The following is a 24,838-nucleotide window of genomic DNA, read 5'->3' as shown; positions in this document are numbered from 1 at the left end:
ATTGTTTAAGATCACTAAATAAAGTATTCCAAATCCCTCAGCAAGGCATTATCTTTATTAGGACCAATCAAATAGTAGCAGACAAGTGAGCAAGCTTTTGAATTGTTCCAATCTCTTCATCAGAAGTTGATTGGAGAACTTGAAAGCTAGTACACTATTTTGGTTGCCCTTAATAAAGTATTGCCTGGCTGAGAGTTTTTGGGCAAACCTAGCTACCTGTGATTTTTGTGTGCACCATTCGATCGCAGTCAGAAATGTATGTTTAAAAAAATAACTTATCAACCTCCAAAACGATGAAAATTGTGCATAAAATAGTTTATGAGTAGCAAGAAAAAGCTACATATAAAATAAATGTATCCGTAGGCAAAAGTGGTAGCCAATATTGTGAAACAGTTGCAACATTTGTGCTAGACACCTTAAATTGTCCTGGATTGCATCCAGTTTTGTACTTCCTGAGAACACAAATGGAGAATTTCTCACAGATGGCAGCTGCAGATCCCCTTATAGGCTCTTGGTTGATTTTTCAAAACTATGCTAATATTGTTCATCTGGTATAGCTCTTCTACAAGAATGTAATCAATGGTGCTCTGCCACAAAGGTTTTGTTGCTCCCATTGTTTCAAAATATAAAAAGGCAAATATAAAGGGATGGTTCCAAAAGATAAAAGGAGGTGACTGCATGTTACTGCTGTAGCAACATTTTTTTAACACAACTTTAGCCACAGCCACACAACTACATATAGGCAGTTTTTTGTTTGATATTCATACATCATTTTTAGGCACGATTTTCACACTTTTGGGGGTCCCTGTGGTTTTTGTTTGTTCCTCTTCCTTATTCGGGGGACCTACTCCTCTCTTTGGCTTGGGCGGTGGAATGTAACCTATTACCATGTCACATAAAATAACTGTGTCAGGTGTGTGTTTGCTGTCTGCTATGTTTGTAATTTATCATTTACCTTTTTGCAAGAAAGCTCTTTCAGCAACAGAGCCGCAGCTGTTAAGCAGCCTAGCAGAGGAGCTTAATTCTGGGAAGTCATTCTAGTTTGATCTAACAGATGAGCTCTGGCAAAGGACCCAAAGCCAATTTGTTCCTCCACTATGGTGATTTTTCTTCCCATTCATGATGGGGGGGGGGCAAGACTCTCCCTTATCCCCCACCTGCTGGGCTTATGAAGTGGCAGTTCTGCTATCACACCTCTGTTATCTACTCTTGCATCAACTTTCGTTTGCTCAGGCTGTCCATGGCACACAGCACAGCAATATATCTGCTCCTTTCCTGCTCCTAAGTGTAATGCAAATTGAAGTTTTATAATCTCGGTTAATAGTTGCTCGAGGGCTTCCTTAAATAGTTTCTGTGCCCTCAGGGCCATCTCAAAGCCGAAACTCTATCATTCAAAACCAAGAGTAATTGCATTTTCTTCACTTGAAATGCACAAGCGTTTCACATTATTAAATATACAGGACTGGTGAGAGGGAGGGAAGCCTTGAGCTGGGGTGGGTGGGCAGTAGCAAACCTCAGATCCCAGGGCCAAACATGGATCTCCAGCCTTTCTTTTTCTGGCTCTCAGGACTCCCACCAAGCTGCTCCTCAGCCTGGCCTCTCCCCTCAAAGTTTTCCCTTTTGCACACCCCCCTTGAATGTTTTTCTCCGGCTGGAATGTGCCCTAGTAATGCTTGCTGGGTGAAGGATGTGTGTTAGCACGTGTAGAAGCTAATCTACCACATAAAGGTAACATTTACATTTGTTGCGCCACCTACTGGTCAAACCAAGCACTGGCAGGGTCTATAAAAGGCGCCACACACCTGGCCAAGGCATATCTGAGGAATCAAAATATTCCTAAAACAAAATTTATATCCTCCTTCCTTGACTGAAAGCCTTCTAAGCAGTCTACAAAGGCAAACTAAAAGATTCATTAAAAATACCAGTAAAAACAAACACCAAAAACAAATGAACATAAAGTTAAAATGCCAATAAAATACGCAATTTAAAAACAATTATACCTTACAAAATTACATGCCGAAATAGAAGTCATGAGTAGGCTTGCTGAAACAAAAAAAAAAAAATAGCTTTTAGCAGGTGTGGAAAATAATGCAGTGGAGGTACCTGCCTAATACCAATACATAGAGAGTTTCTAAGAGTTGGTACCTTCACCACAATGAGGAATCAATTCGGTGCAGGTACAGAATCATTATTATTAGGTGGCAGTTGTAAAGTACCACTTCAGTTGCCACTTCAAGTGAAGCAGTTGAATGGGCACATATAGGCTAGTAAATTTGTCCCACGCTGCTGAAGGCTTTATATAGTACAGTGGTACCTTGGTTCTTGAACGGCTTGGCTCCTGAACAAATCGGCTCCTGAATACCACAAACCCGGAAGTAAGTGTTCCAGTTTGTGAATGTTTTTCAGAAGCTGAGCGTCCGACACGGCTTCCGCTTGAGTGCAGGAAGCTCCAGCAGCCAATCGGAAGCCGTGCCTTGGTTTTCAAACCGTTTTGGGAGTCGAACAGACTCCTGGAATAGATTAAGTTTGAGAACGAAGGTACCACTGTAATAGTACAACCTTGAATCTGGCCCAATAACAAATTGGCAGCCAGGACAGATCTCTGAGCAGGGGTGCAATATGCTGACAAGATCTCACTCCTGTCAGCACCTGTACTGCAGCATTCTGCACTAACTGCAGTTTCTGGATCAAATGCAGGGGAAGTCCCACATAGTATGCACTGCAGTAATTCATCCTTGAAGTTACCAATGTCTGGTCTATTGCTGTCAACCTACCCTGATGGACGAATGGCTGCCGCTAATAAAACGTGCTCCTGGCCACCAAAGCCACTTGGGTCTCCAGTGACCAAGTTGGATCCAGAAGCACCTCAGAACCAGCTCCTTCAGGGATAGTACAACCAAGCAACTGGCCAGCTTCTCAGAAATAGAAGCCACTCAGCCACAAGATTCCTTGAAGTCATACCGTTTATTAAGCTTATCATCCAGATAGTTTCTGTAGGAACAGCACTGACGAGTATTAGAGGTTAGCTGACCTTCATAGCATTCTCTGTGTGAATAATGTCAGCCTGGTTTACATCTACCAGAGTGTAATGAAAGCAAATGGCATCTCTCAGCTTAGGCTGGAAGTATAGATTTTCTTTTTGGTGCATCAGGAGTTCATTCCTTTGCAAGCCAATAAAAAATATTTAACTGCATTCAGCTTGTATGCCAGCTTCTCGCTCCTTGCAGGATATATTTCCCCCAGGAGATCAATTCCACTTATTATCAAGCTGAAGGTCAAACTACACTACGCCTTTGGAGGGTTCTGAAATGAGAAAATGGACCCAAACAGTCCAGAATTTGGGATTAACTCATTGTGGCCTTCAAGAATTTCAGATGGTATTTTACAGGTAATGATGGGTAGATTCCTTTAACAGCTAGAGTCATGGAATAAAGTATTGTGCTAAAGTCCCCATTTAACTGTCAGGCTGGCTAGCCAATCTTAAAGCAACCAGTGTCCTGTTTTAGGGAAAACAAACAAACAAACAAACAAACAATATATTACTTATACCCCACCCATCTGGCTGGGCCTCCCCAGACATACTGGGAGGCTCCCAACAGAATATTAAAAACACAATAAAACATCAAGCATTAAAAACTTCCCTAAATATGTCATAGTTCAGTAGTAGAGCATCATGCAGGAAGTCCCAGGTTCCATCGTTATCATTTCTAGATAGGAATGGGAGAGAACCCTGCCTGAAACCCAGGAGAGCTGCTGCCAGTCAGTGTAGGCAATACTGGGCTAGATAGATCAATGATCTGACTCAGTATAAGGCAGCTCCTTTTGTTCTTCCAGCTTAGGTTCCCAGGAGAGGGTAGATTGATGGTGGGGCACTCAAGAATAGGACAGCAGTGACATGCTGGAGAGCAGGGGCAGAGCAAGGCAAGACCAGCCAAATCCAGGAGACCCTGTCAGCTCCCAGCCAGGGGTGGCAGGGCAAAGAGGCAGCTTTTCAGCACCTTGGAGAGCATACATTGACCTGACACCAGGTGCAGGCTTGCCAATGGGCAATGCTGGTTGGGGCTGATAGGAATTGTCTAAAACAACCGGAGGGCACCATGTTGGAAGGGGGACTGCTTTAAACTAATGGTGCAATCATATACATGTTTATTCAGAATTAAGCCCCACCATCTTCAATGGGGCTTACTCCCTTGTAAGTGAGGATTGTAGTCTTATAGACCAAGTTACAGTAGATACTTCTGATGTAATTTTCATATTAATCATTCAAGAATAAATTACCCTTTTCTTTGAGAATAACTGCTTGATATACAGAAGTTTGAAACGAGTTAATTTGATGCCCAATGAGAGTAATTGGTTTAGCTGATGAAAAACAGTTAGCTCAACGATTCCCCCCGCCCCCAGTATAGCATAAGATGCGGGAAGTGATAATTAGCTAAGCAAATTGATTATTAAAGGATTGAGGATCAGAAAGATTTGTAGTTAACTTGTTAAATTGACTTTGACCCAAGCTTAGCTTAATAAGGGTGGGGAGAATTTATTCATAGCAGCATCAAATAAAGAACGAATGTATGAAATAATTAAAGCAGCGGTAATCAATGTAGGGCCTTCAGGTGTAGCAAGAATCCAACTCTCATCAGCCCCAGCCAGCATGACCAATGGTGGATGGAAAATATAAAAGTGTTATAAATTTTATTTTATTTTAGTAAATTTTATTAAAAGATTTCTATACTGCTTTTCATTTACATAAAAAATGCAACACTGGTTCACATCATAAAACATAACAATACCCACTAAAAAATAAGCTTTGATAAAATCAGTAAAATCCTCAGAATGACCAAGGACCCGCCTTCGTAATACAGTGGTACCTCAGGTTACATACGCCTCAGGTTACAGACTCCGCTAACCCAGAAATAGCGCTTCAGGTTAAGAACTTTGCTTCAGGATAAGAACAGAAATCGTGCTCTGGCGGCACAGTGGCAGCAGGAGGTCCCATTAGCTAACATGGTGCTTCAGGTTAAGAACAGTTTCAGGTTAAGAACGGACCTCCAGAACAAATTAAGTACGTAACCCGAGGTACCACTGTACTAAGGGTCACAGAAAACCTAGGTAAAAAGGTAACTTTTCAGCAGGTAAGGGAAGACCCCCCATGGTAGGTGTTCATTCAAGGGGGAGAGCACTCAGCATGGTAGGTATCACAACAAGAAGGCCCTGTCCACACACTCCCCACCCCACCCCGGAAAGGACCTCTGTAGGTCATGGTATAGGCAGGAGGGTTCCCCCTGCAGACTGCTGTGACCTGGGAGAAAGTGGTCCCTCAGACAACCTGGTCCTGAGTTATCTAAGAATTTATACATCAAAAGTTAACTTCTTAAAAGTTGGCACAGTAGCTAATTGGCCACCAGCACAGCTCCTTCAGCACAGACATCAATTACAGGACAGAAGACAGGCTACTGAGCACATCAGCATTTTAGTGTGAATTTCTCCTAGTAAGCACACTTCTGTATGGAAGTTTCCATAATATACACATTTTTGCAAATGGTATAATGCACCTTTGCATTTTATTTCCAGTAATATATTTCCTTGGCTGGAGAACGGCATTGCAAATTTTTGAGAAGAATGAATGTGCAAGGAAGGCTGTGTTTCAGTTGTGGATTGCTTCAGAAGTGCAAATTAGGTAGTTTCAGCTTTAAAAAGGAACGGAATCAGATTTCTTCCCCATCCTTGGGCAGCCCCACGGCATGTTGCAGTAATGGAGTCTTGGAAGTTACCAGTTAATGGAACTTGGTGGCTAGGCTACCCCCGTCCATGTTTGAATGAATATGATGGAGGCTGCAGAGCTCATTCTCCAAGCTGTCCGCCAGAAAATCTCTTCGTTACAGCCACCATGCCTCACCTATTAAATGGCAGCCAGAGGACTATGAGGCTCTCAAAGGATTTGGCCCTTGGTCCCTAGCTGCAGGTCTCTAATGCGCTTATTTTAAATGCTTTATACACTGCTTAATAGTTTCTAAACGGTGTACAGCTGGGACACAAAAGGGATATAGCATTCAATCAATTAAAATCAACTATAAATTTGTGGCGGGGGGCACACCCCTCTTTAAATGCCTGCTGACATTACCTGTATTTTTTTTTTTAAAGTCTTCACCATGCACTGGAAGCTCAACTGAGGTGTGTGTGTGTGTGTGTGTGTGTGTGTGTGAGAGAGAGAGAGAGAGAGAGAGAGAGAGAGAGAGAGTCCTACAACACTGAACACACAGCTGCAGTTTGATACAAGCCATGTGTCTGAGTCATGGAGGACCACTAAGAGTGAGTCCCCTATGGACCACATTGATAGGGCAGAGTTAAAGGATATCATGCAGTCCTCAAGCTATCATGGACTCAAGTTGTTAAGGGCCTTGTAAATTAATGCCTGGCCTCTTAGAAGAACTAGGGCTTCTCTGATTCAGAATTTATATTTCATTTCTGTAGCTGCACACACATTCTCATTCTTTTTTTATGTAGACCAAAAAAAAAAAAAAAATGCTAGCGCGAGGCAGGCAACACAGCTGCCCCAATTTTCTTTAAACTGATGTCTCTATTTCAAGTCGCTTCCACTTTTGTTTTGCCCGCTCTGCATTTGGGAAAAAAGGGGGATTGTCAATATTATCTGGGTTCACCTCTGGCCAACATGCGATTGTGAAACATGTCAGATGGCTTCCTACAAATTAGATCACTTAATAGCTTGGAGCTTCATTTGTCTGGGGAATGTGTGCACGACTAGTGTACATCAGCAGGTTTCGTTTAGGATGCTGAGTAGCAATTTATTTCCTCTCCTTTTTTTCTGCAGGGGGGGGGGGACCATGTTCCACAGAACCTGAGACACTGAAAGTGTTCCTTGAACAGCTTTATTTTTAGGTTGACGATAGCTATGGATGAATCAAGGCGGCAGAGATATCAGAATGATAAATATACCGGATGATGATACGCCGGAGGATGTTGCTACAGGCAACAATGTGGGGGGAATGTAGAACAAAGTGAAGAAATAAATAAGGGAAAGGGGATCTCTACCCTTGATACTCCCCTCCCTCATATTTTGAAAGTAAACGTATTTTTATGGGTCATAAAAACGGCTAGCAGTATTTCAGTTCATGTATTTTTTCAGGATGCATGAAGTATGAAAGAGAGGGGGAGAGGCAGGATGGTGGGGAGTACAGCACGGTGCAAACACACTAGCACCAGGTTTGCTCCACTGCTGCATTTGTACCACGCACCCTTCCCTGCCGCCTCCCACTCTATCCCAGTAAGAAACAGTGATCCACCTGCTGGGAACCTAGCATTGCAGCTGCACCTCAGCCAGTGAGGGTGCTTATGCATATGACAGATGGACTGTCTTCATTAGCTTGGTAGGTTACCATTTTTTCCACTTCTGTGCTAGGTGGTTTTGGTAACCCTAACACAATATAGTCTTGGATTTGCTAGCTGAGAATTGCAGCTGTTACCTTATGTGTTTAGAGGGCACTGTCTCCTGGGCATTGGCAAGCGAAGTCTAACAAAGCAAGGGTATGCTTGAAGCAGATCTGATGACAAAAATGCCCTTTCAACATACTTTTGTGTTACACCCAGGGTGGTGTGTGTGTGTGTGTAAAAAAAAGAAAAAAAGCAACTCCGAAAAGCAACAACGTAGAAAGATGCCAATTTTGCAAGCCTTAAAGGTAAAGCCTAAAGGGACCCCTGACCATTAGGTCCAGTCACGGACGCCTTTGGGGTTGCGGCGCTCATCTCGCTTTACTGGCCGAGGGAGCTGGTGTACAGCTTCCGGGTCATGTGGCCAGCATGACTAAGCCGCTTCTGGCGAACCAGAGCAGCGCATGGAAACGCCGTTTACCTTCCTGCTGGAGCGGTACCGATTTATCTACTTGCACTTTGACCTGCTTTCGAACTGCTAGGTTGGCAGGAGCAGGGACCGAGCAACGGGAGCTCACCCCGTTGCAGGGATTCGAACCACAACCTCCCGATCGGCAAGTCCTAGGCTCTGTGGTTTAACCCACAGCGCCACCTGCAAGCCTTAGTGGGGCAGAAATGTCATTTTTGAAACAGCCTCAGGTAGATGAAGCTGATCACTGAGGAGATATCATGTCGTCGTCCCCCCCACCCCACCCAAGGACTGATCTTGTTAGATTGTCAAGAAGCAATTTTGTCTGGGCCACTGGTTGCTTTCAAAGTGTCACTTACAGCTTTTGATAGTGCTTTCCATATTTATTCCCCAAGAGTGGGTAGGCGACCTAGGGTTGTCTCCAACGCTTACTCAGCAATCTGGGTGAATTGTAGTGAATTGTGGTGGTGGTGGTTTTCCCTCCAAACTTGGATCTCTCTGTATATTTGGATCTCTTCAGTTTAACCTCCAAGACCAATTTACTGTATTTTGTAGTAGAGTTTACGATGCACCAGCATCTCTTAACCTTATGTATACCATGTGTTTTAATTGTTTTGTGCCCTGAGTCAATAAAGCACTTTACACTGAACCGTGTGGACAAAGGAGTTTTCTTCACCGTCAAATCTGGAAAGGCTGACAACTGAAAAAGGAGAAGACTCTGAAGCTTTGCTGGGCTATTCTGCTGGTCAAACTGGTAGAGGTGCAATATCAAAATGCAATCACCATTATACATTTTTTCTAGTTTCCCTAACTGAGCACTAACTTTGAGGTAGAAGGCACCAACTATGCTTTGAACTGAGGGTTCACTGTTTCGTGTGTTGTTGTTTTTTTTAAAGGATAGAATTGCAAGTTCAAAAGACAGATGGGTAGCCTGCATGCATGGCTGCACTTGAAACTGTTAAATCCTAGGAGGCTGCTAAGTTCAGAGAATTCAGTCAGCTATCTATTCATCAAAACCTTCTGATGTATTATTGAAATTTTAGGCATTCCTTAAGAACACATAAGACATAGCTATTTACTTGGGGTGATGTACTATATCTAGATATCTATCTATCCATATCTATCATTATCATATACACACACATACATACATTTCTCTTTTTAGGATTCTCTAATGCCATTGTTCTTCCTGTCTTTGTTTTATTGAACTTGCCTGTCCCATCTCCAAAGCTTTGCTCCGGTAAGCCCAGCAGAGCAAATTCCCAAGGACTAGCAGCTTTGTTTACCCCAAATGGTATGGGATTTCTCTTCAGGTCTCAGTGGGTCTGGCCAAATACACTATTTTGCTTGGGGAAATTTATGCACCCTGGTTTGCAAGGTGATTCAATGCCTCTTTGCTTTTGAAAGAAGGAACTTAGTAAGATGCCAACAACAACAATGCCATGTATCTAAAAGCTTCATACATGTAGTGGTTAGAGTATGAGACTAGGACCTGGGGCACCATGATTCAAATCCCCACTCACAAATTTTTGACTGGGTGACCAATCGGGGGGTGGGGGGTGGAGAGGCATGTATGCCACCTTCAGCTCCTTGAAGAACAGGGTGGGATGTAAATGCAAAAAATGAAATGAAATGAAATATAGACAAGATTCTCCAGCTCAGCACTTGTACAGAAATAGAATCAAAATAAGAAAAACAAATGTCCCCTAGTTATCCTCAGGTTCTGGTGCCATGTCCCTTGGCATTACCCCTTTCCCTGTTCTTCTTTCGCTAGATTCAACCCAGTTCTTAAAATTCAGGCACTCCACTAGCATAAGCTTCCGTTTGGCTCTTTTTCACATCCTCCTCCAAGCAGTTGAACTCCAGAGGGATGTAAAATCCAGCAGCCTTTATTGATATTCAAGGCAGAATAGAAGGTTCTGTTTATCTAGGGCAGAGTCACGCATACCACCACGACATTCACTCATAGCAAGTAAAGGTGTGTGTGTGTGCTTGTAGGGAAGATGCAGAATTTTTGTTTTTAAAGCAGTTTAAAAAAAAAACAACCCAGTCATGAAAGCCGTTTCTGTTAACAACACAAGAGAATCTACCGTAACACCATACTGCTTTCACAAAACAATATGTACCCAGCGCAAACTCCCACACTGCAAAAATGGAGGGGTGCTTTGAACACCGACACAGCAACTCTGTACCCCGGCAGGAATAATTGGCTTTTCCAATAAAACAGAACTTCAGCAAGTATTCTTGCAGCTGACATTACTGATCAGAACAACAGAAATCTCTCTTGCTTCTGACAAAGCTTTTTATAAAAGAAAAGGCAAATGTGTGGGAGAACTGCATGCTAAAGAGATGTCAGGACTCCTTCAGCTTCTTATTTTGGTGTACACCTCAAAAAGTTACTATTACAGCACAATCAGTAAGCAGCAACAAATGTTTATTGCTTTTGGGGGGGGGAACTGGTGCAGCTGTAAAACTGTCACTGCCCATCCATATGTCTGCATACTTTCCATCTGATCTACCTGTATTATTGTTAAGGAAAAGATATTGCAAAAGCATCAATTTTCAGGACGCTACACTAAAAGTCTTCAGTACTGTCTCATCATGAGGAGCCTGAGCCTGTGACATCCTACTGCTTGGGATACAGGGGCTCAGGAAACAATACAATATTCTAACAACTGCCAACTTTCTTTGATCTGGAATTTTATTTCCATGAAGTGTTTGTGTGTGTGTGTGTGTGTGTGTGTGTGTGTTGGATGCTACATATCATAATACACATTGGGATTCCAGCAAGACGTTCTTGCCATTGTGTACCTCTGCCAACTGGGTGCCTCCAGATGTTTGGATAATAATAATAATAATAATAATAATAATAATAATAATAATAATTTATTATTTATACCCCGCCCATCTGGCCGGGTCTCCCCAGCCACTCTGGGCGGCCTCCAACAAATATCAAAATACAATACAGAGTCACAAATTAAAAACTTCCCTAAACAGGGCTGCCTTTAGGTGTTTTCTGAATGTCAGGTAGTTGTTTATTCCCTTGACTTCTGACGGGAGGGCGTTCCACAGGGCAGGCGCCACTACCGAGAAGGCCCTCTGCCTGGTTCCCTGTAGTTTTGCTTCTCGCAGTGAGGGAACCGCCAGAAGGCCCTCGGCGCTGGATCTCAGTGTCCGGGCTGAATGATGGGGGTGGAGACGCTCCTTCAGGTATACAGGACCGAGGCCGTTTAGGGCTTTAAAGGTCAACACCAACACTTTGAATTGTGCTCGGAAACGTACTGGGAGCCAATGCAGATCTCTCAGGACTCCCTTCAGCCCAGTGGTTGGTGAACTGGCCTACACAGTCACTTACGAACTCACTGTTAAGACAATCTTACTTGGCTATGAGTGACCGCCAAAGAGGAAGAATAAGAATAGTGATTTCTTAATCCACTAACTTTGCACAGATAATTTCAGGTAGTTGCTCTCCTATCATTCCCATGGCCAATTAGCCCATGAAGAAAACCAATGTGAACAAGAGGAATCTTTAAGAGGGCTTAAAGAATTGTTTGTTTCTGTGTGTGTGTGTGTGTGTGTGTGTGTGTGTGAAAGAGAGACTTACTTGGTGTTGTCTGAATCAATGGTATGGAAAAGCTTTTCAAGTTCTTCCTCATTAAGAGTTCCATCGGAGAAGAAGGCCTGGAATTCCTCCAAGGACAATTTCCCATCATCTGTAAGCAAACAGAAGGTATCACAAGCAAGTTAAACACACATACACACACACATCCTAAGGAGGGAAACACATCCAATAAGACCCTAAGAAGGAGCCTACTGGATCGGGCCAATGACCTAACTGGTCAAGTATCCTGTTCTAAGAGTGGCCATCCACATGCTAACCTGCAAATAGGCCTCAAGCACAAGATCTCTCTCCCTTTCTGTGGTTTCCAGCAACTGGTATTCAGAAGGATATTGCCTCCGACCATGGAGGCAGAGCACTGCCTCCACAGCCCATGGAGCATAGCCTCCATTGCTGCTAGTAGCCATTGAAATTAAGTTATCCCATCGTCTTTTAAAGTCATTCAAGCTGGTAGCCATCACTGCCTCCTGATCTCATGATCTGTCCATGACAACTGAGTGAACACAATCTCCTCCACCCTCCAGACCACTCCCGAAACCCATCTGGATGAAACACTGAATTAAGGGTGTGATTTTCCTAATCGGTGGGCCCCTGTAAAACTCAGCATGGATAATGCATGTCTAGGACACCCATTGCAGCACTCAATAGTCCACTCAACATCTCCTAAAACAAAATGAAATGGTTGCCAATTGCAATAATTCACACATTCAGCTGCGAGTCATCAAAAGACAAGATGCTGAGCAATGAGCTTCTACAGATAACTGGAAATCACATGTAATTTGATTTAATTTAAAAGTATTTCTAAACTGCTTAATACTTTAAAAATCTCTAAGCAGTGTACACTATAAAAAATGTCATCCATTAACGCAAAAATACCGGTACAACCTAAAAAAACAAATCAATAAAAGATCATTTGCCTTTACCCTTTTTACCTTATGGAAAACAGGGACAGTCATTAGAAGATATCAGAAGCAAACAATGGTTGCTGCTACATATATGACACAGGGAAATGGTAGTTTTGTGCAAGTAAGATCGGATTTTCATTGAGAAATCAGCATGAAAACAAAGCATTAAACTCTCTTCTACCTCACCACAGTTCCAATCCAATCAACATGCATTTCTATATCAATGCATTAAAGATTCCCTCCCTTCCCATGCAAGTAATGGGTCCTTTAGTTCAGTGTTTTTCAACCTTTTTTGGGCAAAGGCACACTTGTTTCATGAAAAAAATCAGGAGGCACACCACCATTAGAAAATGTTAAAAAATTTAACTCTGTGCCTATATTGACTATATATAAAGTAATTCTCTTGAATAGGAATCAAATAAACACAATTTTTCCCACGGCACACCAGGCAACATCTCGCGGCACACTAGTGTGCCGCGGAACAGTGGTTGAAAAACACTGCTTTAGTTTTTAAAGAAAACATCATCAATAGCTATTCTGAAAACATCAGTACAGAAAAATCACCAACACTTAACACTGATTTAAAAGCAAGTCAGGAAATGGATGGAGAAAACCCTAAAAGCCATTTCCCGTCTGCATCAGTCCAAGATAATTCGAAAGAAATAGAACCAATCCACCCAATGCCTGTGTTTTTAAAAGTGCATTGCGAAGGCAGGCATGTGAGTGTGTGTGTTTGTGTGTGTGTGTGTGTGTGTGTGTGTGCACGTGCATGTGTCTGTTCTAGTGATTCTTCAACATCAACTTTGTTGGACTGGTCATGTTGTGCGGATGCCTGATTATCATTTTCCAAAGCAACTACTCTATTCCCAACTTAAAAATGGAAAGTATAATGCTGGTGGTCAACAGAAGAGATTTAAAGACTGTTTTAAGGCAAATTTTAAAAAATGTAGTATAAACACCAACAACTGGGCAACACTGGCCCGCGAGCACTCCAATTGGAGAACAGCCTTTACCAAAGGTGTCATGGGCTTTGAAGACACTTGTACTCAGGATGCAAGGGAGAAACGTGCTAAGAGGAAGGCACGTTTGGCAAATCCACAACGTGATCAACTCCCGCCCAGAAACCAATGTCCTCACTGTGGAAGAAGATGTGGATCCAGAATTGCCTCCACAGTCACTTACGGCAGGAGTGTCCAAAGTCCATTTCGCAGCCCACTGGTCAATGTAATCTGCCCCCCATGGCAGCATATGACCTGGTGTCAAATCCTTAAAAAACCTCAACAACTCTGGTCGGCCCTCATGCATGTTCACTTCATCAAATCCGGCCCTCTTTGAAAAAAGTTCGGGCAACCCTGACTTACAAACTCATTGTTTAAAACCGTGTTTATGGAAGACAATCTTATTTGGCTACGAGTGATCACCAAAGATTCATAGATTGCCTAGAAATACTTATGTCAATGTATGAGAAACGTCATTTATTTAATCAGATCAAAGGCATGTTTTTCACTCAGAAAATGCTACCTTGTTTCATGCATGTTACTGACTTTGCAGAAAAACATTCAAAAAATGTATAGACAGTTCCTTCAGAGACCTAAGCCTGCAGTGCTCACCCTTTCTTTCATGTGGTGGCATTGTGGGATGGAGGAGGCTTCTCTGGGGCCCTGACGAAGGAATTCAAACTGGCTGGGCCCTTCCTGATAGGCAGAGAGGGCATAATCCCCTTCCGCCTATCAGGAACCGGATCCTGGCCTGCACCCTGCTTTGGCAAATGGGGATGCAGGCTGGGACTTGGACTGTGCTGGGGGGTGGGGCCAATGGTGGGCTTCCCTCGGATCCTCCCCTCGCCCATTTAAGCAGCCAGCACCTGGGGCTCAGCCAGTTTGTTCCTGCGCCAGGTTTTCCCTGCCCAGCCACCTAACCAACTTTCCATGCTCCACCTGAATGCTGCCTTTAACACAGCCCAAATGACTTGATAGGATTGCAGGGTGTCTCCTCAGACTGATCATTTGATGAGCAGACAGGGGGTGATAACGTCCTCTCCTCAACTAATCTTCATAAATCACTGTGTGTGTGTCCCCGGAATGTGGGCGCATTTGAGACTGTGTGTGCGAGAATGTGAGATGACCACATTCTTTTTGAACTTCCATTGTAGCTCTGAAGTCCCTCGATGTTTGGGCAAGTGTGAACCTGTCTCTAAGGCACCAAAAAAGAAAAGTGAGGCTAGCCTCCCCTACATGGAAAAAAACAACAACCCACAATGACTGAGAACATTGTCTCCAATTAAGACCAGCCCAATGTTAACTAACAACAATAACTACCTAAGCTGATCTCAAGTCCTTAAAAGTTTTACCCAGAAGGTTAAATCTTATCACAAAGCATCCTTCACAGCCGACAACGAAGTTTGTACTGCATGCTAAGACAGACATTGCATAAACCTGTTCGTTCAAGCTATATATCTATAATAGATTTTTAAAAAAACATGCACACATCACAGCATTAAGCCAGGTATTGACACAATAGAGAACCAGGACTAAGACCCGAGCAGTTTGGGGAGATAAGACTAGCCAATATCATAGAAACTTGGAAATTGCGATTAAGAGACTTAAAAAAAAAAATCCTTTCCCCTCCCCAAACGACTGGCTGAACAGATGTAATACCCTGCTTACCCAGCCAGTACAAGTTAAGATAAGTGATGCTGAATATGGAAGTCTTTGTATGCTAGCAGCCTTATCAGGAAGGGCACAGAAATGTACGGTGGAAGTAGAGTCACATGGCTGGGCTATGGGTAGGATAAGGTAGGTAATTCTGCTCAAGATATAATTTGATGTCCAAGGGTGCTCAGATGTGCTAAGACCTGATGGCTGAATCATATTAGGCACACATTGATTTAAGGATCAAAATGCACTTTAAAATGAGAAGTGCCAACCTGCTTGGAGGGTGTGTAGCAGGGGTAGCCAACAAGGTGCCCTCTGGATGTTGCCGGACTCTCACTCTCATCGTCCCTAACCATAGGCTATCCTAACTAGGACTGAGGTAGAGCTAGAAACACCGACCTACCCCATGATTGACTTCTCTCTTCTCTCAGTCAGGAGGGGGAGATGGATATGCAATGTCTCCTTCCCCCTCCCAACCATGTGTTTAATCAGAATCTTTAAAAACCCCAATGAAGCATTAGCATCCCTCAAAAATTGATTCAGGGCCAGATTCAGAGTGGGTGGTCCCCAGGCAAGCCTGGATTAGGGTGGGGGGGGGGAGGCTGTGTACAACCCTCATTGAAAGTGATTCTCACTGAGAAGTTTTCAAATACCTGTTTCATAACATACCTGGTACGAACATCCATATTGCAATGTTCTGCTGCATGATGAAGTGAGTGCCATCTCCCTAAAAGAAGCTGAAATTTCACAGCTGAACTTGGGGGCGGGGGGAGAGACACCAAGCGATTTCCAGATATTTTGGAAAACAGCATTGATTGCTGAGCCCAATCCAAGCGACAGAAGGTGATGCCTGAGCTGACCAAGCACATTCATTTGGCCCTTGCATTCAATCACTAAAGTGCCTCTTGTGTCCTGGGTGAGAAGCGATCAGGACACAAACAAGTTCATCTCTATAAAGTGATTATCTTTTTCTGCTCAACACTAAACACACAAAACTCCCCATGATCTCTCTCCAGTAGACTTCAAGATCTTGCTTACGACAAAAAGCCTAACTAGGCACTTCAACAGGAAATTAGAATTCTCTGCCATGGAGTGTGTTCCCACTCCCAATTCTTGAACGAAGTGAGCAGTCCAATTAAAGTTTTACAGAGTTATTCACAGGGTGGGGGGGGGAACTGTGTTGGGAGTCAGCTACATTAATTGTCATTGGATGTACGCTTGCCCAATTATTAGAAGTAGCTGCAAAGTGCTATATGTGACACTTGTAACATGAATTCCCTAGATTGGAAACATCATCAGCGAATTATCTTTATGTCTAGTTGGTGCTTTTCAAAGCCACTCTCCTTCTCAAAAACAGCCACTGCAGCTAATGTTAGTCCTACTCAGAGCACAGCCACTGAAATTAAGGCACAAGCCTAACTTGGGCCTCTTAATTTGAATAGGTCTACTCTAGGTAGGGGTTGCCAACAAGGTGGGGGTGAAGGAATGGCTACCACCAGAAAGATATAGGAAGCTGCCCTTATCAAACCACTGGCACATCTAGCTTAGTTATTGTCTACACTAACTGGTGGTGGCTCTCAAGGGTTTCAGGCAGGGGTATTTTCCAGCCCTACCTGGAGATGCTGGGGATTGAACATGGGGCCTTCTCCATGCAAAGTGGGTGTTCTATCACAGAGTTACAGCCCTTCAAATTTGCAGGTTAGTTACCTCCAAAATGACCTGGCTTTCAGGCCATTGTCTGAAACAAAATTGTGGCCACAAGCAGCCCACCATTATCCGTCTCCCCTAGTGCTCCCACAGGAATCTTAGATTCTGTAAGAAGGGCCCCATGGGGCAGCACTTTGTGAAAGGCCCCCTCAACCCTAAAGCCATCATTACTCCATATAACACTCACAGTATGTGCAAAATTCCATGTTGGGCAAAAGAATTCTATACTGATCTCCTGAAAGTACTGAGCCTTTTATGTGCAGAGAATCTTTTCATGGTGTAGCATTCAACTAGGCATCTCTCTCTGCCCCACAATCCCTACCGCCACTTGCAATCTGAAGCAGGACAGTTTCACGAGCTTTTCTACTGTTTGTGCAAATGTCCTCTTTGATAGCACAGATCTTTGAATGTGAGCACCCCTCTCTCCTGGAAACCAGGCCACCGGCAGTAAGGAACTGCACCACACTTAAGAGTTTGGTTGGGAGTCCTACTTCTACAGATAATTTGGGTCAAGATGAAAGATGGTTTTTCTCATCCCCCCTGTCCTTCACTTTGGATGCAGACAGACACTCGTTAAGACATCAGAAGGCTGCACAATTTGTAGAGAGCAAGAAAATTATGCAGGTGGGCACACAGACACCTTTCCTATCTCTCCCTCTCTCACCCTCCGCAACGCACACATTATAATTCAAACTCTCTATGTCAGAATTCATGAACTGGGTGCCCTCTTTGGACTACAACTTGCATCAGCCCCAAGCATCACAACTGTGGTTGATGGGACTTGTAGCCCCAAACATCTTAAGGGCACCAGGTTGGTGAAGGCTAATGCATAGTGTACTGTAAGAGCATATTAAACCACATCACCCAGAGACACCATTTCAAAGAAGCCTTGTGAATTTTTAATGCTGGTGCTCCTTCATTTTTGCTGAATGCACACTTTTCTTCCACACAATCTTTACTGTGTGTGTGTGTGAAGATATATGCATGCCTTTTATCCACTTGCTATAATTATTAAACTGGAGCAATGGGCTGAGCCTGTGCCAGAACAACGGACTATCAAAAAGGATAGTGACTGAAAAGTATGTACTAGAGCTAAACACACACACACACAAACACCCCTCAGCCGATTCCATTATGACACAAATCCTCAATGTTTTGAGCAGGCACAGCTGGGTTATCCTGATGCAAATGTAACAGGTAAGGCAGCTCCCTGAGAACATAAGAGAAGCCGTGCTGGATTAGTCCAAAGGCCCTTCTAGTCTAGCATCCTATTTTCCCAGTGGCCAACCAGATGCCTGTGGGAAATTAGCAAGCAAGACCTGAGCACCACTGCACTCTCCACACTTGTAATTTTCTGACAGCTGGCATTCAGAGGCATATTGCCTCTGACAGTGGAGGGAGAACACGGCCACACCATGGTTAGTAGCCATTGATAGTCCTATCCTCCATGAATATGACCATGGTTGTCTCTTGCAGGAGCGAATTCTATAGTTCATGTGCTGTGAAAAGAAAACCAATCAAAGAAAACAGATGCTGGGAGCTAATGGGGCACCCCATACGCAGGGAGGGAGGTGAAGAATACAGCCCACAACAGCTGCTACCATTTGGACCAAATAGAACTTGGGCGAAATTGACCTAGCAGAGGTCATGCCTCCCTTATGCTCCAGAATGAAGTCTGGTCAATTGAGATTCTTCCTTTCAGAGATCAAAGGGAGATTCACCTTAATACCAGGTAAGAAACACAGCTTGAATTAAAGACAATGAAGACACCTGTTAGAATTCTAAGGTGTGAAATAAAAAGGAAATGAGTAAAACGCTCACACATGCTTCTAGAGGGAGTTAACGCAACTTTTTAATAGAATATGAGTTTAGCGGCAATTTTACAGCAATGACGAAAAGCTGGAATTCTACCCTGCACATGTGATGCCTCACTGAAGGTTATTCACTTTAGAGAACAGAACCCCTGGTGGGAGCAACACGTTTTCTTGAAACGCTAACCACATTAGTCATTAAGATAGCACGCTTTACAGTCCAGGATCCAGTTTCTTTTTCAAAAAAGGAACTTCATTAACAACAGATGTCATATCTTTGAAAAGTCAATTTATTCACTCAAGAACCAAGCTGCCTAATAGATGAACAAAATTATTTTTAAACACTCTATAAACAATAAAGGGCTCTGCTTCTTGCAAAACAACACAGCTGTAAGAGAAGTGCTGCAGGCATCTGCAGTTGTTCAAAAATCCTGATGAAACTTTCTAGCTATAGGTGGGCTGAACATTTGCTGGAAAGCATTTCTGGTGCAAAAGAAGAATAGCTGGTGAGAGGGATGAGAAGATTTTCCCTAACCCCATTAAAATGTATACTCTGAATCAGCACCACTCACCCCAAGTCCACAAAACAAGAGAAAGCTCCACTGACAAGGGGAAACAAGACCAAGGAACTCTATGTGCGCCTAGCTAAGGCTGATGGAATTTGTAGTCCAAAAAATCTGGGGGGCACCAGGTTGGCAAGGTCCACTATAGTGGTTCATGTGCTTTGTTGAAACAGCTCTCCTAAATGCCTCCTAAAAGGATTATTCTAAAGCACCCTAAGCCTTAAATAAACCTTTCTTCAAGCACCTGGAGTTCCTTCTCTCTCCTTTCCCTCGCTGGTTTTGCTCTATAAATAATTGACATTATAATATAACCAATCAGATTTTACTATGAGACAATATCCATGAGGGCACACAAAATCACTCTGCATTAGCTTCATTTCCCTCAGTGACATCATCATGTAAATTAGAATGAGGGAGGAAAATCTGGGAGCCAGAATCTCCACCTCGCCCTGGCAGGGCAGGTTTCCTAGAGGCTGAGAGAGCATCCTCTCTCCTTAAAGCCAGCTGCTGGTGAGAAACACAGCCAGTCAGGAGGCATGGAGGGAGACTTATCTCTGATGGCAGAGGGTCTTTGATCATGATCTCAATGCAAAGTCAAGCTCATGTGAGGCGAATTCTGTTTGACTCAAAGGAGCGTGCTTCCAATTGCACATGAATACTGTATCACTTAATGTCTTCCTTTTCCTAGAAACAAATGATATTGCCATGTGGTCTGCAAGATTTGCTTACATGAGGGGGCCAGAGACCGCCTTCTCTTCCTCCAATGTCAAATGGAGGTAGAGGCTCCAGAGACAGCACCGCCACCACTCAAGGACTGTGGGTGCCCATTTGACCACTCGCCCCCCAGACAGGACAAGGTGCACGTCACAGGCAAGCACCAGTTGTGCTGCCAATGTGTGCTTCTCTCTTCTTGCTGCCTCACCCTTGGTGCACCTGCCCCCACTATGCTGAGGCAGCTTGTGCACTGCACTCTCAGAGGTGCAAGGAGATGCAGGTGCCCAGCAGTGCCCTGAGGATTTTAGTGGTACTTGCTGGAGCCCGACACGGCTGAGGGCAAGAGTGAGGACTGCTGGGCCAGCTAGATGATCCTCAGGAGACCTTCCAACTCTGCTGTTCTTATGAGTCTATGACCAGTGTGGTGTAGTGGTTAAGAGCGGTGGACTTGTAATCTGGTGAACCGAGTTCGCTTCCCCACTCCTCCACATGCAGCTGCTGGGTGACCTTGGGCTAGTCACACTTCTCTGAAGTCTCTCAGCCTCATTCATCTCACAGAGTGTTTGTTGTGGGGGAGGAAGGGAAAGGAGATTGTTAGCAGCTTTGAGACTCCTTAAGGGGAGTGAAAGGTGGGATATCAAGTCCATACACCTCCTCCTCCTCCTGCTCCTGCTCCTGCTCCTGCTCCTCCTCCTCCTCTTCTAGTGAAAGATGTGTGTCATGTAACTTGACCCCAAAAGATGTGTGTCACGATTTTCCTCTGTGACATACTGGAGGGGATGCACTCTCGGCCTTGTTGATGTGGTCCAAAGCAGAGCAGTATGTTTGGTGTCAGCTTGGCTGCAGAAGTTGCTGGAAGGAGGCTTACAAAGTGCCATACAATACAACTGTCTTAGGGACTACAATTCAGATTTGTGTAGGGTTTACTCCTTGTTTGTTTCTTCTCCTGAAGATGTCCCGCAAGGTGGTGAAGTATATGTCTCATATGCAGAAAGTCTCAGGTTTGACCTGCAACATCTCCAGCTGAAAGGATCAGGTAGCAGGATGGTGGGAAAATACTCCTATCTAAGAGCCACTGCTAGTCAGAGTCAACAGATATCTAAGATGGGGATCATGTGGTCCTCCAGATGTTGCTAGACTAGAGCTTCTGCCAGCCCTGACTATTTACCATGCTGTCTGAGGCTGATGGGAGCTGCAGTCCAGCCCTAAAGAACTGGAGAGCCAATAGGTTCTCAACCCCAGGCTTACATCTTGCAGGAAACAAACACTAGACTGCTCCAATTCCACAGAGGCTGCAAGAACAGATAATTTATGCTACTCATCACCATAATCAAATCTTAACAAACTATTGATTATTTACTAACAAATCATCTAAACTGGTACAATGTGGCTTCCCATTTCCCCTTTGGTCTAGGGGCTAAAGTTGATTCAGCAGGTGTCATTGGGGGCCACCAGGAAAGGATGTAAATACCGGTAATTCTGGAGTTAAAAGCCCCCGCTCCATATTTCTGCTCAAAGACATTATCACACTCTCCATAAATACCACTGAAAACAAATGATGAAAAACGCACAATACATAAAAAGCAGAGAGAAATCCACAACATCTGCATTTAGTGTCGAGGGACTTTGTTCATGGTATTATATCTGACTCTCTTTCTTCCTGGCTTTTAATAGAGAATACCTTTCAAAATGGAAGGAAACCGTGTCAATTAGGCAGCAATTTACCCTGTGACAAATGATGTAGCCAGCCACTAATGAGGAACTCACAGACTGACTTTGCTGTTCAAAAAACACCCCCTTCTTTTCTTCCCTTTCCCCAAATGACCTATTAAAGGCCAGGTTCCTCATCTGAACATGATAAATAGATTTTAAAAGCCAAGTGTCCCTTTTCAGTGTTAAAGCCACACAAATAGCAGATCATCGCACCCACCCCACAATCTGGTAAGCTTTCTTCTGCCATCATGTCAATTAAACCACTTTTGCATTTGTTATTCCGTATCTCATGGATTTCTCATTTTCTAGTAGAAGGGCAAAATCTTAAAACTTGCTCCACTGCCCAGTTCTGGGTAAAATGCACCTTGGGCCAAAACTGGGAGTTTTGATGGTACAAAATTACCGGTATGTACCATCAGCTCTATTATGCTTATCCACGTGGCACATTTTGTATTCTCACACTTTTTCTTTTAAATTTTTAGACTCCCTAGAAGAAATGGGAGTCGATGCGATGCACAATGGTTCAATAAAATCTCATAAAAAATAATAGAACAGTGTTAAAACAGCCATAGTCAAAGCCAAGTATCAATTGGCCAACTAGTTAAATGTTCTCCTTTATTTTCTTAGAACAGGAATGGGTGACCTTTGATATTAGACTACAACTTCCATCGTCCCTGACTGTTAGCCATGCTGGCTGGGGCTGATGGGAGTTGAGGTAAAACAGGTTGTCAAGGTGGGAGTCGGGAGCAAGTCAGCAATACTCACAAGCTGTCAGGGAAGTTAATTCTTTATTCAAAAAACAAAAACAGCCAGTTTATGACACGGGAGTCCTATAGCTTCTAAATGGCCACCAATTCGCCTTCATTTACAATGCAGTCATTTAAATCTAGCTATCCAAACTCTGTTATAATCTTAGTGAGTGATTTTAATGCCCACATTGGCAATAGTAACACAGCTGCTTCTGTTTGAATTAAAGGAGGATGATTGTGTCCTCCGCCCCTGAAAAAATCCACAGGTTCTCATATTGATCTTTCTGGCCTTTTAGACCTTTGAATGAAAAATCATTATTTGAACTGGCTTTTGAAACTTTAAATAGCATATATCCTAGATCTTTGCTATACTAAATCACGTTCAATAATCTTTTTTGCAGCACTGAGGCTGAATCTACACATACATTAAAAAAACACCACTGTAAAATCTTTTTAAAAAACAAACAAACCCCAAAATATGGAATTTGCCATTAGCTCACCAGCACCATCTAGTGTCACATTTGTATAATGCACTTAAAACACAGTTAAAACATATTTGCAGCTGTATAGCTGGGTCCCGAGACTACAAAACCCACTATGAGTAAAATATGAATATACAAAAGCATTTAGAATTTCAACATGAAGCCAGCAATTGCCAATATTAGAAGTATGGCAGTGAAAAGGGATCTGCCAAAATCTGAAAATGCAGATTGATGTTCCATCAAAATATTTTCTTCTGAGAGAGAAAAACTGAATTCAAAACAAAATTGCTCTGGAAGTGGCACATCTCTAGTTTAATGCTGCAATTTATGGCTATGTGCTCAACTCTGTCCCTCCCCAACTAGCTTTTTACTCAGTTAAATATTTTACCCCCGATGTTATTGTTAGTTGTCATTTACTTATATTTTAGTACATTTATAGCCCATTTTTCTATATGGAAGCCAGCACACAAATTACTTCTAACAAGGTGTAAAACAAAATTTATGAAAAATTAGTTTGAGTGGTTGACTATTGCTCTTAATATTAGGCTGAAGTCCATTTGCGTAACACCACCTAACACCATTTGCCTAGAAATAATCCTTACTGAATTCAGTAGGACATTTCAAAGTAGACATGATTAGGATTACATAGTTAGGGCCTAAATAGCTGTGGGAACGCTCTTTCTCCCATCCCTGGTCAACAGCTGTATTCTCTTGGAAATAAGGGAGGAGGGGAGTCTATCCGTAGTAAGTGAGACCAGAGCTGGCAGTGGGAAGAACTAGAACCGAAAGTGGGTGGGAAATCCCCTTTTGCCCCCCTCTCTTTGCCACTAGGGATGGGGAGAAATTTTATTCAGTTCTAATTCCTACTTTCCAAAATTTCATGTGGACCAAAACACAAGTAACCTTCAAAGTGAATTTTGCACTTCTCTTAATTTTGCAGTAAAGCTCTCCAGCCAAGTAGTGTGTACTAAAATGCATATACTGGAGGAGATAGCATATCCCGGTACTGTATATTGAGTACAAAAATATATACATAAGTAGAATCTAATATACATATAAAGTTCTAATTAAAGTTTACAAAATTAATGTAGCTCAGAGCTTTTTTTTTAATTAAAAATGGACCAATATTTTAGTTGTAGCACATCTGTGAAAAATATATCACACTGTCCCCAGGCAACATATGTGTATTCTGAAAAGATCAGAATATCAAACTGGAGGGGGGAAGCCAGATGTAAAGTTATTCGTGGAGAAGTGCCTGGCTGTGGGTAGCTGCAACATTTATCTCCATGTTCACTGGCAGATGAGAGATTAAAGATGCTATAAAACATAGCAGCATTTTAGATCTTCTGAGCATTAAAAAACAAATGCTCTGGAAGACAGAAATGTGCAATTTTTGTCAAGCAGAATAGCCATGGAAACACAGCGGTCCCAAAAATTTCACACCAGCATGCATGGGGGGGAACCTACAGTCACATCTGCAAGGAAAACAGAGTTGCTATCTAGTCTGGGGTGGAATCCAGTTTGTTAATATGGAGGTTTCTGATGCCATTAGCCAAACTACAACTCAAGCAAGAATCCTCAGGAACTCTTCCCACGCAATACTTTCTTGTGCTGATGTGACTTCTTGGTAGAAAGTTGTGTATGCCACACTCAGAGTCAACTCCTTCCATTTTGAAATCCAAGGCATAACATTTAACACTCTTAAACTAATTGGCAAAATCCAAGTAGAGGAGTTCAAAGAGGCCATTTTAAATCAACCAATCAAAAACTGGACTACAGGAAGTGGCCTTATGCCGAGTCAGATCATTGGTTCATCTAGCTCAGTAGTGGGCCTACATTAGGCATGGCAAACCTGTGGCCCTTCAGATAAGGTTGGACTCCAAATCCCATCATCCTGAGCTTGAGTCTAAAAATTCTTGAGGGTCACAGGTCTCCCATCTCTGGTCTACACTGACTCACAGTCCTCTCCAGGACTTTTGACAGGGATCTTCCCCAGCCCTATCTGGAGATGCCAGGGACAGAACCTGGGACCAGATCATGTACTTTACCATTGAGCCATAGTCCTTCCC

General features: G+C 43.1%; 1 protein-coding gene across 1 annotated transcript in view; it reads right to left on the bottom strand.

Annotated features, from left to right (window-relative positions):
- The window catches only part of NECAB2 (N-terminal EF-hand calcium binding protein 2), a 136,298-nt gene that overhangs the window by 79,105 nt on the left and 32,355 nt on the right, over window positions 1-24,838 (bottom strand). The window contains exon 3 of the mRNA XM_033157236.1: window positions 11,457-11,565. Coding sequence (XP_033013127.1) covers window positions 11,457-11,565 — 109 coding nt within the window. The remainder of the gene's footprint in view (window positions 1-11,456; window positions 11,566-24,838) is intronic.

The sequence above is a fragment of the Lacerta agilis genome, chromosome 8 (genome assembly GCF_009819535.1).
Source record: "Lacerta agilis isolate rLacAgi1 chromosome 8, rLacAgi1.pri, whole genome shotgun sequence".
In the NCBI taxonomy this organism is placed as follows: Eukaryota; Metazoa; Chordata; class Lepidosauria; order Squamata; family Lacertidae; genus Lacerta; species Lacerta agilis.
The sequence above is the reverse complement of the archived record's forward strand: the minus strand, read 5'-3'. Positions and strand labels throughout refer to the sequence as shown.